Source organism: Mytilus californianus, unplaced genomic scaffold, assembly GCF_021869535.1.
Source record: "Mytilus californianus isolate M0D057914Y unplaced genomic scaffold, xbMytCali1.0.p SCAF_5, whole genome shotgun sequence".
NCBI classification, from domain to species: domain Eukaryota; kingdom Metazoa; phylum Mollusca; class Bivalvia; order Mytilida; family Mytilidae; genus Mytilus; species Mytilus californianus.
In genome coordinates, this window is record NW_026262701.1 from 34,382,186 (window position 1) to 34,400,893 (window position 18,708).

The 18,708-nt window shown below is 32.6% G+C and overlaps 1 protein-coding gene across 2 annotated transcripts in view; it reads left to right on the forward strand.

The window, feature by feature from the left end:
• The window catches only part of LOC127701224 (serine/threonine-protein kinase Chk1-like), a 30,120-nt gene that overhangs the window by 10,176 nt on the left and 1,236 nt on the right, over positions 1-18,708 (forward strand). For both annotated transcript variants that reach the window (XM_052205043.1, XM_052205042.1), the window contains exons 7-13: positions 2,378-2,566; positions 4,318-4,422; positions 7,955-8,059; positions 9,198-9,306; positions 12,310-12,484; positions 12,901-13,032; positions 14,800-14,901. In XM_052205043.1, the coding sequence (XP_052061003.1) occupies positions 2,378-2,566; positions 4,318-4,422; positions 7,955-8,059; positions 9,198-9,306; positions 12,310-12,484; positions 12,901-13,032; positions 14,800-14,901 (917 nt within the window). The remainder of the gene's footprint in view (positions 1-2,377; positions 2,567-4,317; positions 4,423-7,954; positions 8,060-9,197; positions 9,307-12,309; positions 12,485-12,900; positions 13,033-14,799; positions 14,902-18,708) is intronic.

The window sequence follows — 18,708 nt, forward strand, 5'->3', positions numbered from 1 at the left end:
CATCTGTTAACAAGAAAAGCATGAATGAGTATGAATTAAAATTACAGTTTTCTTTTATATAAAGATAAGAAGATGTGGTATAATTGCCAATGAGACAACTCTCCATCAGAGACCAAATGACATAGAAGTTAACAACTATAGGTCACTGTACGACCTTCAGGAATGAGCAAAACCGATACCTCATAGTCAGCTATAAAAGGCCCCGAAATGACAAATGTAAAACAATTCAAACAAGAAAACTAACGGCCTGATTTATGAAAAAAAAAATGATGAATGAAATACAAATATGATATTAAGCAACAAGCTACAACTACTGAATAACAGGATCCCGACTTGGGACAGGCACATACAGAATGTGGCAGGGTTAAACATGTTAGCTGGCGCCCAACCCTCCCCTAACCCGCGACAGTTGTGTAACAGTACAACATCTGAACAAACTATAAAAATCAGTTGAAAAGGGCTTAACTCATCAGATCTATACAAAGCAGAAAAACAAGTAACAAAAACACAGACCAGACGTGGCAGAGTATTTTTACATCCGTACAACAAAAAAGACACCAAGTACAGATCTGAGAGTCATAGCAGTGACTGACAGCTAGTTCAAAGCCAATAACAACTAATAAAACAATCATTTATCTAAGACTAAAGAATCAATCAGCACACATCCAACATCCAATGGTTTTAGTGTAAAGACGTCATAAAGTCAGAGAAAAGCATGACCTTGTGAAATACCAAAATGATGAATTAAATACAGAAAAATATAAGCAAGTAGCAATTTATTTCTGTGGTATTCATGCATAACCTTTACAACAAAGGCAGAGTTTAAAGCACTCTTTGGAATTAAATGTACAACAAAGGCAGAGGTTACAGCACTCTGGAATTAAATGTACAACAAAGGCAGAGGTTATAGCACTCTTTGGAATTAAATGTACAACAAAGGCAGAGGTTACAGCACTCTGGAATTAAATGTACAACAAAAGCAGAGTTTAAAGCACTCTTTGGAATTAAATGTACAACAAAGGCAGAGGTTATAGCACTCTTTGGAATTAAATGTACAACAAAGGCAGAGGTTATAGCACTCTTTGGAATTAAATGTACAACAAAGGTAGAGGTTATAGCACTCTTTGGAATTAAATGTACAACAAAGGTAGAGGTTATAGCACTCTTTGGAATTAAATTGACAAAAAAAGAAGAGGTTATAGCACTCTTTGGAATTAAATGTACAACAAAGGCAGAGGTTACAGCACTCTGGAATTAAATGTACAACAAAGGCAGAGGTTATAGCACTCTTTGGAATTAAATGTACAACAAAGGTAGAGGTTATAGCACTCTTTGGAATCAAATGTACAACAAAGGCAGAGGTTACAGCACTCTGGAATTAAATGTACAACAAAGGCAGAGGTTATAGCACTCTTTGGAATTAAATGTACAACAAAGGTAGAGGTTATAGCACTCTGGAATTAAATGTACAACAAAGGTAGAGGTTATAGCACTCTTTGGAATTAAATGTACAACAAAGGCAGAGGTTATAGCACTCTTTGGAATTAAATTGACAAAAAAAGGCAGAGGTTATAGCACTCTTTAGAATTTAATTGACAAAAAAAGGCAGAGGTTATAGCACTCTTTGGAATTAAATGTACAACAAAGGCAGAGGTTATGGCACTCTTTGGAATTAAATGTACAACAAAGGCAGATGTTATGGCACTCTTTGGAATTAAATGTACAACAAAGGCAGAGGTTATGGCACTCTTTGTAATTAAATGTACAACAAAGGCAGAGGTTATGGCACTCTTTGGAATTAAATGTACAATAAAGGCAAAGGTTATAGCACTCTTTGGAATTAAATGTACAATAAAGGCAGAGGTTATAGCACTCTTTGGAATTAAATGTAAAGTGGAGGCAATCTATTGTGAAGTCAGCAACAAATTAATGTTGATAAACTACTACTTGTACATGTTGTAGCACAAATCATTGATGAAGGAATGAAAACATATGATTAATGATTTGTATTGATGTAAAGACATGAACATTAATTCTGACACTGCAGATCTATTTTGATAAAACAAGGTGGTAGAAGTGATAGGTGCCATTAAAGTTGAATTTCATGGACAAAGAAAAAAATCTCATTTGTCTGTTAGTATCAAAATGCTGTCTTATTTCAAGCCCCAATGCAGCAATTTATGGATGCCGTGCACTTTTACTTGACGTCTGTGCCACTCATAAACTGGTGAATGGATTAAAAAATCCTAGATACATGTATCTTCAGGACTAAATGGCATTGTGCATTTCCTTTTGAGGAAAAAAACAAATTGAAAAAGTAGACCATATATTTCTTTCTTAACATTACTCATTAATTATATGCAAAATTTATTTTTAGACAATTTAAAGATATCTGACTTTGGTCTAGCCACTGTGTTTCGATACCAAGGTAGGGAGAGAATGCTGGAGAAATGTTGTGGAACAGTTCCATATGTTGCACCGGAGGTGCTGTCAAGGCAACCATATCATGCTGAACCAGCTGATATTTGGTCATGTGCCATTATACTGGTAGCCATGTTGGCTGGAGGTATTTATGGTTTTGAATCTATATTTTTGTTTTCTAGTAATTTGAAGACCATGATATCTTTGATAGTATTTGAGTTTTTCTCTCATTGTGCTGCTTAACATAGAAAAATATAGAATAAAATTGTCCTCTTAAGGCAGATGTAATTGTTATAACTACTACTTATAATACAGAAGTATTTTGAATATTTATAAAAAAAACAAATAATTTTAAAAATATGTAAAAAATTTTGTTTACTGTTGCTGATGAGATAATTACATACTGACTATTGCAGGGCTTCATAATTTTTTTTCAACGATGTAAATATGAAAGCTTTCATCTTTTTTCGCAGCTAAACAGACTCACCCACTCATTTATTGAATCATAATTTGTTTACTAATGGGAAAGTTCATGGAATTTTGAAAATTTAACTATCTCGGCTATTTGTGCTCCCAATATGTCAATAATTATGTTTATACTTTGAATTTTGAAACCTTGCTTTTGAGCGTTCTTTTATATACTATTTTATACCATTGTGTAATTTGTTGTATGATAACAAATTGAAAGTTTCTTTATACTAAATCTGTTTTGGAAAACAATGCATTCAAATCTGAAAATATACTTGCATAAACATTGCATAAATGTATAAGGAGATGAGGTATGATTGCCAATGAGACAACTATCCTCCAAAGTTCAAATAAAAGATAGGCAACTGTATGTCTGTTTTTGTCTCGCCTTGACAGAGTCAAAAAGCGAGACATAGGTATGATGTTTCCTGCGGCGGCAGCGACCGCGGCATCAACAATGTATTAGTTTGTGATTAGGTCTAGTTCATGGTGAACCACTAGTGGTAGGTCAATGATATTTGGTATGCAGTTGTATTAGCATTGGCACATCGCATTAACATGGAGATTATTTGGCCCCGCCCCCTCAGTCAAGGTCTATTGACTTTGAAACTTTTCATAGTTTACATGTATTAGTTTGTGATTAGGTCAATTTATGGGGAACCACTAGTGGTAGGTCAATGATATTTGGTATGCAGTTGTATAAGCATTGGCATATCTCATTTCTATGGAGATAATTAATTCCGCACCCTTAGTCATGGTCTGTAGACTTTGAAAAAGTTAACATGTATTAGTTTGTGATTAGGTCAGTTCAAGGGGAACCATTAGTGGTAGGCCAATCTTAATTGGTGTTCAGTTGTATTAGCATTAGCACATCTCATTTCCATGGAGAATATTTGGCCCTGTCCCCTCAGTCATGGTCTATTGACTTTGAAACTTTTGCTTAGTTTACATGTATTAATTTGTGATTAGATCAGTTTAAGATGAACTGCTAATGTTAAGTCAATGATATTTGGTATGCAAATGTATTGGCATTTGCAAGTATTGTTTCCATGGAGATTATATAGCCCCACCCCTGATCATGGTTCATTGAATTTGAAACTTTTACATAGTTTACAAGTTAATAGGTTTGTTTAAAGGGAACGACTTATAATAAGTCAATGGTATTTGGTATGCAGTTGTATTAGCATTGGCACATCTCATTCTATGGAGATTGTTTAGCCATGTACCTTCAGTCATGGTTCATCGACTTTAAATATTTGCATAACTTACATGTTAAAGTATTGCTATTTTAATTTCAACATTTGCATTATCAAAATTACAATAAGGCGAGACATATCTCTGTGATAACAGTTTATTTTTTAAAGTCAAAACATTTTGAAATGTATGCATAAACATTACATACATGAAATAAAATATACTTCATTATAGAACTCCCCTGGGATGAACCAAATTATGGCTGTCAAGAATACTGTAATTGGAAAGACTGTAAAATAACCTTGTCTCCTTGGAACAAAGTGGACAATTTAGCTTTATGTAAGTAATGAATTAAATAGCTTTATGTAAGTAATCCATTGTTTGATATGCAGCAGCAAATATTGTATTATTTTATGTGATATGAAGATACCTTGCTTTTTTATAAGACAAAATTGAATATGATATTTTTAAAGTACATACTTATAAGGGATCACTTGAATTCTTAATTATGAATTCAAGCAGACATGTCTTTGCTCTTAATTCTTGTTGTTCATGCATGTGAGAGAGGCAGCAAATATTACTCTAAAATCTTTGGTTTGATGATGATAGGGACCAGGGCCTAATCTAGGATTTTGAAGAGGGAGAAGTGACTTCTCCTTCCAAGAGAGAGAAGGGAGAAGTGGTCAATTTCTTGGAGAATTGAGATTCCATTACCGTTTCGGTTGCATCGTGTTTTCATGCTTATCACTAAGGAAATTGTTTTATATTCAATAAAAAGATATACTTGCAGTTTTTTCATATGTTATTGTACACAATGTATATATAGAAAGTTCTTAATAAAAAGGTTTAGACAATATATAGTTGTTATTTATTTATTGATACCAGAGACATATTGATACCATTCACGGTGTTCCAGTAAATAAAATTTGTTAATTGGGACATGAGGGAGTAGCCTGCTAGTAATATTATCATGATTATGATGCATTAAATTCATGTGCATCTGCCTCAATTTATTTTTAAAAGTCCAGAAAAAATATAACTCCCCAGTTTACCTGATGAATTTCACATGACTGGGAATTTAATTTATATCACCACTTGTCATTATTTTGTAAAACATTATTGAATGTCCAGGACATTATGTTAGTTGTAAATTGAGATTATCGTTTAAGATTGTAAGTCTATAAATGAAAATATCTTTCAATCGCAATCCGAGCTAATTTCTATCATTTTTTAAAAATATCATCCATATCAACGAAATGGTCGCAAGAAACAATCCACTGCTGATCAAAACCTGGTCGAGTGTCATACGTTTGCAATCACATTATCCATCAGCAGTCTTTCTACCTTTTATATTTCAATATTTATTCAATCAATATAATAAATCTACCATCAATTCCCACCTTTTACCTACCGAATAGTAAAATTGATCGACTCGTGTGTAAGTTATAGAAATAAAACAAATCAGCTGAGTGATTACGCAACATCCTCAGATGAAAATCATCGTAAAATGATAACTTAAACAGACGGTCAGTTTTCCGTTAGAACAGTTTTGAAAGTTATATCCGAGGATGTTCAAAGTCGCCGTTGTATTTATTTAATTTCATCGTTGACAGTATTAGTCCTGGGTCGTTTCGAAAATCTCGATTTTCCTTGTCAGCCGCCATTTTTTTTACCTGTGAGACTTGTCATTCACAAGTTGTCTCCCTTTTACCGATTTTGATAGCGATTTGACTTCGCTATGAAGTCAGTCGGCAAGCGAGATTTAGCGATTTTCAAAATTCTTTGGCGACTTAAATCGTCATTTCGCCGGCAAGATTATGGCCTGATAGGGACAGGAGGGGGGTCTCTTCCAATATAGACGTGCTGCTGGTATGGGTTAACATTTTTGGAATGTCAAATCAATGGGTGAAAAATTTCACAGAGGTTATATACCTAATGGATAAATATTTATATGTTAATGGGTCATACATTTTGTAAATAATCACCTGTTAATAAGTCTTTAAAAACTGTACTGATTTTTTTTATCTAAAAATATGAAGGGTCCCATGTGGTTCACCTAAATAAGTTAACACACAATGTATTTCTGATAACTTGGAAATATATAAATGTGTTATGAATATCCTATTAGTTATATGTATGGGTCAGGATTTATAAAAAACAAGATATTAATGCTGGTGGTTTTTGTATCGCCTGCGACTTTCGTCGCAGTATGCAAGACATAGGGATTACTATCCTGCAGTGGTGTAAACTATTTGTATGAAGTTTTATATTTCACAGGGTTGAAGACCTGGATGCTTCATACCTTATACGCAGATATCTTATGTTACAATGTTCTGTTTGTCAAAATCCATTGTCCTTGACCTCATTTTCATGGTTCAGTGACTGCTTGAAAAAAATTAAAGGTTTTTGTCCTATGAATTTCTCACTTATAATAAGTAATAGTATAAATATATTTGATATATGGTGTCCTTGCAACATCTACATGTCCTTCAGACATTGTTCACCTGACCTCGACCTCATTTCATGGATCAATGATCAAGGCTAAAGTAACGTGATTAGGTCCTTTTCTCAGAAAAAATAAGCAGTATATGTGGTGTATGGAATGATTGTAAGGGGTACATGTCAGTCTGGAATGTTTCATCTGACCTTGACCTCATTTTCATGGTTTATTGGTCAATGTTAAGTTTTTGTGTTATGGTCTGTTTTTCCAAGTACTATAAACAATAGGTCAACTATATTTGGTGTATGGAATGATTGTAAGATGTGCATGTCGGTCTACTTAGTATCATCTGACCTTGACCTCATTTTCATTTTTCATTGGTCAATGTTAAGTTTTTATGTTTTGGTCTGTTTTCCAAATTCTTATAGCTATAGGTCAACTTAACTTTGTATATGGAATAATTGTGAGGTGTACACTTGTGTCTGGCAGGTATCATCTGACCTCGTCCTCATTATCATGGTTTATTGGTCAATGTTAAGTTTTTGTGTTTTGGTCTGTTTTTCAATTACCATAGAGCAATAGGTCAACTATATTTGGTGTATGGAATAAATGTAAGGTGTACATGTCTGTTTGATAGGATTTATCTGACCTTGACCTCATTTTCATGGATCTCTAAAAATGTTAAGTTCATGTGATAGGTGTAGTAAAACCTTAATCTTTAAGACTTTCAACATAAAATCAATGGTCAGTAAAGCAGGTGAGACATTTCAACGTGTGCAATCTTGTTAAACCCTAGCAAGACTTCTGTCCCAAAGTTATATATTGAGACCTGCTATGGATGGGGATCAAAACCATAACCTTTTGTACATTGTTTATCATGCTACCGTGGAACTATTAAGGTTGTTGTGTACAAGTATATATTTCCTTTTCGATCTTTATGAATATAAAAAATCAGATATGAACTGTTTATTCTGTCTATATTTGATACAATTAAATTTGTTTTTTTGATACTACATGTGCTATCAATGCAAATGAATTGGAGAAATAATATGTCTTCCACCTTAACATACCAGATTAACAATACAGGGTACAATTTTGAAATTGAGCACCATGCTGTTACTTGCAACCGCAGATGAATCTTATTGTTTTGTCGGGTCCTTTCGACTTTGACTGTGACTTATTGAGGTTGGTCTGTGTTTGATGGTGAACACAGAAAAGTTGATAGAATTAATTGAAAATTTGACATATTCATGGTCATCTGTGACAGATATTCCATAACAGTCAACCAAATATTGGCACAAACTATATTAATGTTGTAAGCGTCTGTATCTATGTGCCTGAAAACTGATTTGTAATTAAACTCTCACATTAAAGTGGGAAAAAATGTTTTTTCTTACATTTAAAATAGTTTTTGAACTTATGTAATTTCAGCATTACTTAGAAAGTTGCTGGTAGAAAATCCTAAGAAAAGATATACAATTCAACAAGTGAAATCTCATCAGTGGTTCAATAAAAACTTCAACAAACAAGCCAAAAGTAAGTTACTGGTAATGTTTTTAGTACATATATGATTTCAACAGAGTTATTTAATTTATTATTTTTATTTGAAACTTTTCTACAAATTGAGGTCATGGTCCAGCGACTTTCAATTAATAAATAATTTTCAATGTTAAGTTTTCTGCTTAAGTTAGTTTGATAGGAACTACTTGTGATAGATCAATGATCTATTCTATGAAGTTGCATTACTACCAGTAAAAATTAGTTTGATGACTATTTCGAGGCCCTAGCACTAGGTCATGGTCCATTGAGTTGAATTAATTAGAAATATTGCTGTCCATCAGATTGTTTTTTTCTGAATTTTCTACCATGGGTGAGACATATCTCTGTGTCAACATTTTGTTTTATATAAAAGACACTAAGTATGAATATTTTAGAAAATGATAAAATTCAATGTTAAGGAAATAAAAATATGTTTTTTGTCCTTTCATCATAAAAATGCAACCATTTGATGTATCACCCTTCTTCATAAATTTTGGCTGATTCATGCAATTAATATCTTTACAAAAGTACAGAAGTTTCACACATACTGTGAACTTATGGGGAAGGTCTGTTTACAAATAAGGAAAATTTGAGTATAAATGGTAAGTTATAGTCTATCAGTTGACTAATATATAACATATACACTACAATGGTTTATACAGCAAAAACAAAATCGGTGACACCTATATATCAATAAAAAGGAAATTTTGATGGCAATAACATATGATTTAAAAAAAAGATATATATGACAGATTTTTGAGAAAAGGCAATTTAAAGTAAAATAAATATATATTTGTGGTGACGTTTACATGCTCTTAAATATATATGCTATATCTCCAAAAGTATTAAAGTAATTTATATATTGTTGCTGGTTTTCATATGCAGTTCCACATACTCTAGTTTCCTGCAAAATTTCATAAAAATCTGCAAGATTGACCATTTACATACCTGTTAACTTAAAGAATAATGACAAGTAATGGGATGGTAAGGCAATTTGTTTTAATGTATTGCTTAGGAAATGCAAGAAAGGTATGAAATATAAAGGGAGAGTTGTAACTGTGATCTAAGTGAATGTCATAAAGTGTGTTGTACTATAGTAAGTGCCTTTAGATACTGTTAAATGATTGTATTTCAGGTCCCTTTAGTAGAATGCCTTCAAGTTCACCATCAGGATCTCCTTGTGGTACAGGGCCATTCAAGAAAGTTTGCTCAAAGAATGAATTATCACCTAAGTCTACTGATAGGTAATATGCAAACTTAAGAAAAAAGGCATGTAAAATTAACATTTTGAAGGAAACAAAAGTTGTAACATGTATGCATGCATTACGTTAGCCACAATGAGGTGCAGAAAAGCAAAAGAATAAAAGAATGACGTTACAATGTAAATTTCCGAATGTTCCTTATCAACTTCTGCACAACATCATGTTAAAATTCATGTGTGGGGCCTCGGTGGCCGAGTGGTCTAAGTAGTTACTACTGTAATCACTAGCCAGTCAACACTGAGGTTTTGAGTTCGAACCCCGCTCATGCGGGTGCACTAGACTCCAATCTTAATTGACTAGGATTGTCAGTTTTCCTATGGAAGGTAGGTGGTTTTCTCCAGGCACTCCGGCTTCCTCCGCCAATAAAAACTGGCCGCCACGAAATAGCCAAAAAGCGATGCTTAAAAGTGGCGTTAAAACACCAAAAATCAAATCAAATCAAATTCATGTGTTTCTCAACATTTTGTTTAAAATTCTGCCCTTTATTTATGCATACTTATTAATTTAAAAATACCTTTGATCTTGGGTTTTCTGGTCCTAGCATTTAATTATTATCATGAATGAAATCGTTGGCCCCACTTTACTGATCATATTAAATAGTAAACAATATGTAAAAAGGAGATGTGGAGTATATATGTCAATAAGACAGCAACCCACAGGGCCTAATGTAGGATTTTGAAGAGGGAGAAGTGACTTCTCCTTCCATGAGAGAGAAGGGAGAAGTGGTCAACTTCTTAGAGAAGTGAGATTCCAGTACCGTTTCAGTTGCATCGTGTTTTCATGCTTATCACATGTATCACTAAGGAAATTGTTTCATATTCAATAAAAGATATACTTGCAGTTTTTTCATATGTTATTGTACACAATGTATATATATATATAGAAAGTTCTTAATAAAAAGGTTTAGACAATATATAGTTGTTATTTATTTATTAATACCATAATGTGTTCTAAATAAAATTTGTTGATTGGGACACGAGGGAGTAGCCTAGTAATATTATCAAGATTATGATGCATTAAATTCATGTGCATCTGCCTCAATTTATTTTTAAAAACTCCAGAAAAATATGACTCCCAGTTTACCTGATGAATTTCACATGACGGGGAATTTAATTTATATCACCACTTGTCATTATTTTGTAAAACATTATTGAATGTCCAGCACATTTATGTTAGTTGTAAATTAAGATTATCGTTAAAGATTGTAAGTCTATAAATAAAAATATCTTTCAATCTCAAAATAATTATCCGATAAAGAGCTTATTTCTATCATTTTTTAAAAAATATCATCCATATCAACGAAGTGGTCATGAGAAAAAATCCACTGCCGATTACAATCTGGTCGAGTGTCGTACGTTTGCAATCACATTATCCATCAGCTGTCTTTCTACCTTTTATATTTCAATTTTATTCAATGAATATAATAAATCTACCGTTAGTTCCCACCCTTTACCTACCGAATAGTAAAATTGATCGACTCGTGTAGGTAATAAAAATAAAACAAATCAGCTGAGTGATTACGCAACATCCTCAGATGAAAATCATCGTTAAACGATAACTAAACAGGCGGTCAGTATTCCGTTTAAACAGTTTTGAAAGTTATATCCGAGGATGTTCAAAGTCGCCGTTGTATTTATCTAATTTGATCGTTTACAGTATTAGTCCTGGGTCGTTTTGAAAATCTCAATTTTCCTTGTCAGCCGCCATTTTTTTTTACCTGTGAGACTTGTCAATCACAAGTTGTCTCCCTTTTACCGATTTTGATAGCGATTTGACTTCGCTATGAAGTCAGTCGGCCGGCGAGATTTAGCGATTTTCAAAATTCTTTGGCGACTTAAATCGTCATTTTGCCGGCAAGATTATGGCCTGACCCAACAAAAAAAATAATTTAAAGGAATACATATAGTTTTCAACAACAGTCAGGTGCCTATATAATATGTCAGGCTCTCAAAGTCTATAAAAGTTGTAAAAGAAGAAATTTAACAGAAACAATAAAAGATATGCCATTAAAACATGTTCTCCAAATTCGAAAAACTCATTTGACATACAACAACGACTGACAATGTTCCTGACTTGGGACAGGCACATGAAAATGTTGTGGGGTTTAACTTGTTATTTAAAATCTCAACCCTTCCCCTTTTTAGTCAATAGATTAGCAAAACGTACATAAAAGAACATGCAAGAGAAGCAGTACTGAAAAGCAAAGAGTGCTCACAAATACTGAAAGCAAACTCAAAGTACTTAACTTGCTGATGTTAATTACTGTAAATTCAGAAATTTATGCATGCATTTATTATTGCGAATCACTGATTACTAGTAAAATTGTGTGATCTGTGTAATGCGATTAAAAAAAAATTTGTGAAGGAAAATCACTACTGAAATTATGAATGAGAGTTTTTATTATTGCAAACCTGATACTGTCACATTTTGCATTAATAAAAACATTGCAATAATTGTCTGAATTTATAGTACTTTTTTTACAAATTGATGATACATGTACTCTTTGAATGAGTTGAGTTACATGGGTATTGCTGTTAAATGTGTAGCCTTTAATTTTATTAATCTTGCTTATTACTCAAATTACTGTATGAGGTTATGTTAATGAATAATGAATAAATTAAAGAAAGAAAATGTGGTGTATTTATATTTGTCAATAAGACAGCAACCCAACAACACATAACAAAACAACAAAAGACTAGTGTACACATCTATAAACACATATGACGTATAAAAGAACTAAGGACTCCTTTAGAATATATTTACTGAAAGATTTTTGATTGGTTAAGTGTAATAAAACATACATGTGAAAGATACAGCGCTAGCTGATTGCATATGAATTTTTATACCTCCACATCAAAGTTGGGTATATAGTGTTTGAAATGAGGAGAGAAAAATGAGGAAATTTTCAAAAGAAATAAAGCAAGAATAATAAGTTTAAATGGAGAAAATGTAGATTTTATTTTATTGCAATATTACTTTTTACAGTGACTTGTCTCGGATATCCTGTTCTCAGCCAGAATATAACCAGCATGGTTATCATGGGGAGACAACTCCTACTAATACAGATGATACCAATCATATATTCAGTTTCTCACAGCCAGTTCATCCAGATCATATGTTGTTATCATCACAGTTCCAGGGTACTCCTGGGTCGTCACAGGTAGAGGTTTTTTCTGTAGATTAAACATATATTATTTTTGTATAGGAGTATATTAAAAACTTTTGCATCATACGATGAAATGTAAAAGTTTTGAAATCCTTCAACATTTTTTATATCAAGACTCCATACATCACTTTGAATTGACATTTCCAATCAGTAAAAGAAGACCTTTTAAAAAAATTCAGAAATGATTAGCAATAAACACTTATGAAAAGAATTAGTTTTGAAATATAGATTTGCAAAAGGTTATATATTATTCTAACTTATTCAAGTATTGAATTCATGGATTTCATTCCAAGGAGAGTATGATTTTCAGGACAGGAGAGGTTTGTCCTCTGTCAGTCTAATATGACTATTCAGGTTCTATTCCCTTTTGAAGTCAGTTTGCATTACATACAGAATCTGAATTTTTGTAGACCCCAATGCAAAAACTGGTAAGAAGAATGACAAGATTTTTTGTGAAGACTGACAGAGAAGAGACATATGAAGAATTAGATAAAGTTCTACAGCAGCTCGGTTATAACTGGAAGAAAAATTCACCAGGAATGGTAAGTGTGATATGTATACTGTAAACCTATTTATTTTCGTAGGTTCATTTTTTCTTGTTTAGCCCTTTCCAGCCAATTTCGCTTTGATTGAGAAGATCTAAGATTGACATATTTGCAGCTATTTATATTCGTGTTATTTTTCTTCCCACGAAAATAAGTCACTCGCCAATATAAGTTTGTTTACAGTATATGGATACATGACTTTGGACTTCTGTTTGTTTCTGTATTTAATATTATAGGGTATGGGTAATACAAAGCTTTTGATATCTTAGAAATAACCTGTTAAAGGGAGTTGATACAGTTTCATGGGAGATAAATTTTAACACGATGATTTTCAATGTACTGTTTTCTTTGTGATGACATAGTGGTTATGGAATCTAATTACTGGTCTAAAGATTTGAAAATTTAATATTGCATAAAAACTCCCATCAAATAAGTTAAAAACAAATGTTTTGTCCTTTTTAAATGAAACTGATGACACATATTTGTTGATTGCATTATATTGTATTTGAATTTGGTGGGAAACATTATTACGCTTGTCCAAACTTTGAAAACAAATCTGAAATTTCAATCACGTTTTGAACTGCTGACATGTAGTTTTATTTTTCTGAAATGTACATTAATCAGAGCTTAAGATAAAATTATATTATATTCTATATTTTTTACTAGCAATGTTCATTTTTGTTCATAAACAAATTTTAAAAATCAATTAAGGATTTAATTTATTTAATACAAATTGCAGTACACAAGTACACACAGGAGTAATAATTAAAAATCACCAATGCTGGTGTTGGACATGGGTGTTTGCTGGTGATTGAAGATAATAATATTATGTTTAACAACCCTGATATATAATACCCATATAATAACTATTATACAAAGATATAAAATACAAAGAGAATGAGATGTTAAACAAACACCTCAATTTATTCTGCAAAATTACCACCATTAGTGTTTTTAACTGAATCACCTAGTGTTCACAGGCCTCTACACTAACTTTTTTTTCAACTTGCCCAATAGGACAAGTACATACCAAAACTTACTTGTCCGAATGGATTTGTAACTTGTCCATAAAAAATCTTAATATTAACCTTTTTTGCATTTTAAGTTGATTCAATGAACGAAATGAACTAAAACAATAGAACAGAATTTGATTTATATCTCTTGATATCCTTTTGAATTTGATTTATATCTCTTGATATCCTTTTCAAAAATATGAGTCGAGAACAACTGAATCTAGTCATGTCACAGGACTTAGGTTCTAGTTTTCATTAATGCCAAAGTCTCACTCTGCACATGAGGCACATGATTCGTTAACGTGCCGGTGCCGAACTGTCTTGTCACCTTATCTACAAAGCACATGCTGATTCCGATCAGTAAGACTGGATTCCGGGAATAGTTTGCGTTTTATCTTTTATAATAAAGTATCTGACAAAGAACATGAAGAACCAGTTTTAAATTATCGATCGCAAGTAAACTTGTCAAATTAATATTTGTTTTTATCTTCTTTTCTTGATCTTTCTCGTTTTTTTGTTTATTACTCTGATCATCATAGTTTGATTTAAATTATTTTCTACAGAATGATTTTACTTGTCCCGTCGGACAAGCTTGATATGGCTTTTACTTGTCCGACTTTTTTTTCCTCTGGTACCGGACAATAGGACAAGCATTATTGTCAAGCCCTGGTTCATTTTAATACGCAAACATTCATGACTACAAAATATTTGGGCACTAATACATAAAGATGATAATGTTTTATTTTAACAGGTTACAGTTTCTACAATGGATAAAAGGAATGTTAGTTTGGTGTTTAAAGCTTGCCTGATGGAAATGGGAGAAAACTTATTGCTGGACTTCAGATTGTCAAAGGTATATATATTGAAATGAATTAAAAACGTCAAGTTGAACTTTGATTATTTTAGTACAGGGCCTAATCTAGGATTTTGAAGAGGGAGAAGTGACTACTCCTTCCATGAGAGAGAAGGGAGAAGTGGTCAATTTCTTGGAGAAGTGAGATTCCATTACCGTTTCGGTTTGCAATGGTTTGCATGCTTATCACTAAGGAAATTGTTTTATATGCAATAAAAGATATACTTGCAGTTTTTTCATATGTTATTGTACACAACGTATATATAGAAAGTTCTTAATAAAAATGTTTAGACAATATATAGTTGTTATTTATTTATTGATACCATAATGTGTTCTAAATAAAATTTGTTGATTGGGACATGAGGGAGTAGCCTAGTAATATTATCAAGATTATGATGCATTAAATTCATGTGCATCTGCCTCAATTTATTTTTTAAAGTCCAGAAAAAATATGACTCCCTGTTTACCTGATGAATTTCACACGACTGGGAATTTTATTTTATATATCACCACTTGTCATTATTTTGTAAAACATTATTGAATGTCCAGGACATTATGTTAGTTGTAAATTGAGATTATCGTTAAAGATTGTAAGCCTATAAATGAAAATATCTTTCAATCGCATATTAATTATCCGATAAAGAGCTAATTTCTATCATTTTTGTCGAGCCTTTGACTTTTGTCGAAAAAGCGAGACATAGCGATCCTACATTCCGTCGGCGTCGTCGTTGTTGTCGGAGGCGTCCACAAATATTCACTCTGTGGTTAAAGTTTTTGAAATTTTAATAACTTTCTTAAACTATCCGGGATTTCGACCAAACTTGGACAGAAGCTTGTTTATGATCATAAGATAATATTCAAAAGTAAATTTTGTAAAAAAAAAATCCATTTTTTCTGTATTTTACTTATAAATGGACTTAGTTTTTCTGCCAAGAAACATTACATTCACTCTGTGGTTATAGTTTTTGAAATTTTAATTACTTTCTTAAACTATCCTGGATTTCTACCAAACTTGGAAAGAAGCTTGTTTATGATCATAAGATAGTATCCAGAAGTAAATTTTGTAAAAAAAAATCCATTTTTTCCGTATTTTACTTATAAATGGACTTAGTTTTTCTGCCAGTTAACATTACATTCACTCTGTGGTTAAAGTTTTTAAAATTTTAACAACTTTCTTAAACTATCCTGGATTTGTACCAAACTTGGACAGAAGCTTGTTTATGATTAAAACATAGTATCTAGAAGGAAACTTTGTTAAAATTTTGTTCGATTTTACTTATAAATGGACTTTGTTTTTCTTCCAGTTAACATTACATACCGTCTGCAGTTTAAGTTTTTAAAACATTTATAAGATTCATAAACTATCCTGGATTTTTACCAAACTTGGACAGAAGCTACTTACAATCAAAAGATAGTATAGAGAGGAATATTTTTATTTATTTTTTTCCTCATTTTTGTTGAGCCTGCGATTAACAGCAAAAGTAGGCGAGACACTGGATTCCGCGGAACCCTTACGAATTTTTTAAAGATATCATTCATATCAACGAAATGGTCGTGAGAAAAATTCCACTGCTGATCACAATCTGGTCGAGTGTCGTACGTTTGCAATCACATTATCCATCAGCTGTCTTTCTACCTTTTATATTTCAATTTTTAGTCAATCAATATAATAAATCTACCGTTAATTCCCACCCTTTACCTACCGAATAGTAAAATTAATCGACTTGTGTAATTAATAAAAATAAAACAAATCAGCTGAGTGATTACGCAACATCCTCGGATGAAAATCATCGTAAAATGATAACTTAAACAGACGGTCAGTTTTCAGTTTGAATAGTTTTGAAAGTTATATCCAAGGATTTTCAAAGTCGCCTTTGTATTTATTTAATTTGATCGTTGACAGTATTAGTCCTGGGTCGTTTCGAAAATCTTGATTTTCCTTGTCAGCCGCCATTTTTTTTACCTGTGAGACTTGTCTCCCTTTTACCGATTTTGATAGCGATTTGACTTTGCCATGAAGTCAGTCAGCTGGTGAGATTTAGCGATTTTCAAAATTCGATTATGGCCTGTTAGTACACTCCTCGTTAAAGTGCCAGTTGTGTGAAATAGAATTAAGAACTAAGCCCATTGAATTTGTAGACTGGTCGTATGATATTTCATAGGAACAACTGTTTATGCCAACTTATCCAAAGTAATTTTTTCACTTCCTACACTTTTAACTTGAGTACATTAATCAATTCTACAAAATAATGTATCACTTCATTAAAAAGATATTATAATGGCCATGAATTAATGTTTGATACTTTATAAACATCATATTCCTTTCCAACTCGCTCATCAAAGATTGTTTATTAGGTCTTTCCACTTTTCTGTGGAAAGACCTATTGTATTTGTTCTGATTATTATTAGGTCTTTCCACTTTTCTGTGGAAAGACCTATTGTATTTGTTCTGATTATTATTATGTTCTTCCGCCAAATTTTGTTCTTGCGTAAAATTTTTGTTTCGCAAGATGTCGCTTAGATATTTCTTATATAGTATCATACATTTTATACGCTTTTTATTTTCACCCATTCTTAGCCGAACAATTTTGTTTGTAGGAGTTATCTCCCCGAACACTGTTTTCCTTGTGACTGCATCTCCTCCGTAACCGTAAAAGAAAGCGACAAATTTATTTTATAAAATTACTCGTTATATCCTTTGCATGATTTGTCCTATTTTGACCGAAGCGATATGAAAAAAATTTGACCAAAATGTTAGTCGCGACATGATATAACTGGAAAGTTTTTGTCAAAATGGTACGCGTCATTGTTTTAGGGGTTCCATGCCACTGAAATAGTAAAATGAACAAAATGAACTAATTATAGCCTCAAACTTTGCAGCTATCATGATGTATACATGCATCTTATCTTAATTTATCAACCAAGGTCCACCATCCTCCACCTCCCCTCCCCTCCCCCATCCCCCCCCTCCCCCCTCCCTTTTTATTCTTATTTTTTTTTCTTCTACTTTGAGGAATCCCATTTCGCCTTGAAGTTCAGTCCTGTACATTTTACTGTAAAAATGCAATTCTTCTGATGTACAAACTTCTTAAATAGAAATTCATTCCTGCAAAAATCGGCTCCAATTCATGTTCCTGTTTGACGCGGTCCGCTTGATTGAGAAATAAAATTCAATGACGTAAAAAATTGCTCCCAAATTCGTAAATATTGCTGAAATCCTACAATCAAATTTTTTAATCATGCATTAAAATACAAATCTGTGCTCCCGTAAACATGTGTACGTAAGATGAATGCATGATCCGTCATCAATGACCTGTAAATAATAAAACCAATAGTGATCATGTTTGTCTGATCAGTACACATGTGCTCTGTTCAACGGTCTCCTCTGAAAAGAAATTAATATTCTAACTCCAGACATATATATTCGAGGGTCACGTGACTTCACAACACCATCTCGCGCGCGGACCTAAATTTAGAATAAAACATTCCATATCCAAATAAGGAAAATAAAACTTCCAAGATAAAATTTACTCCGTTTTCCTACAAATTCAATCAAAATGCATACACAACAAATGGATGAAAAATGGAAGTCCGAGGTTACATAGAAACTAGAGAAAATTTATAAACGAATGATGCTAGGATCAATTTTTATGAGGACATCTCAGGCGTCCGTTTGGCTGTGCGAGATGTATAAGTACGCAGTCACGTTCGGTCAGAATATAGGCGTTATTTAAGTTATCTGCGTCGCACAGAGAAAGTGCCAAGCAATCAATCAATCAATCAATCAATCAATCAATCGACCGACCA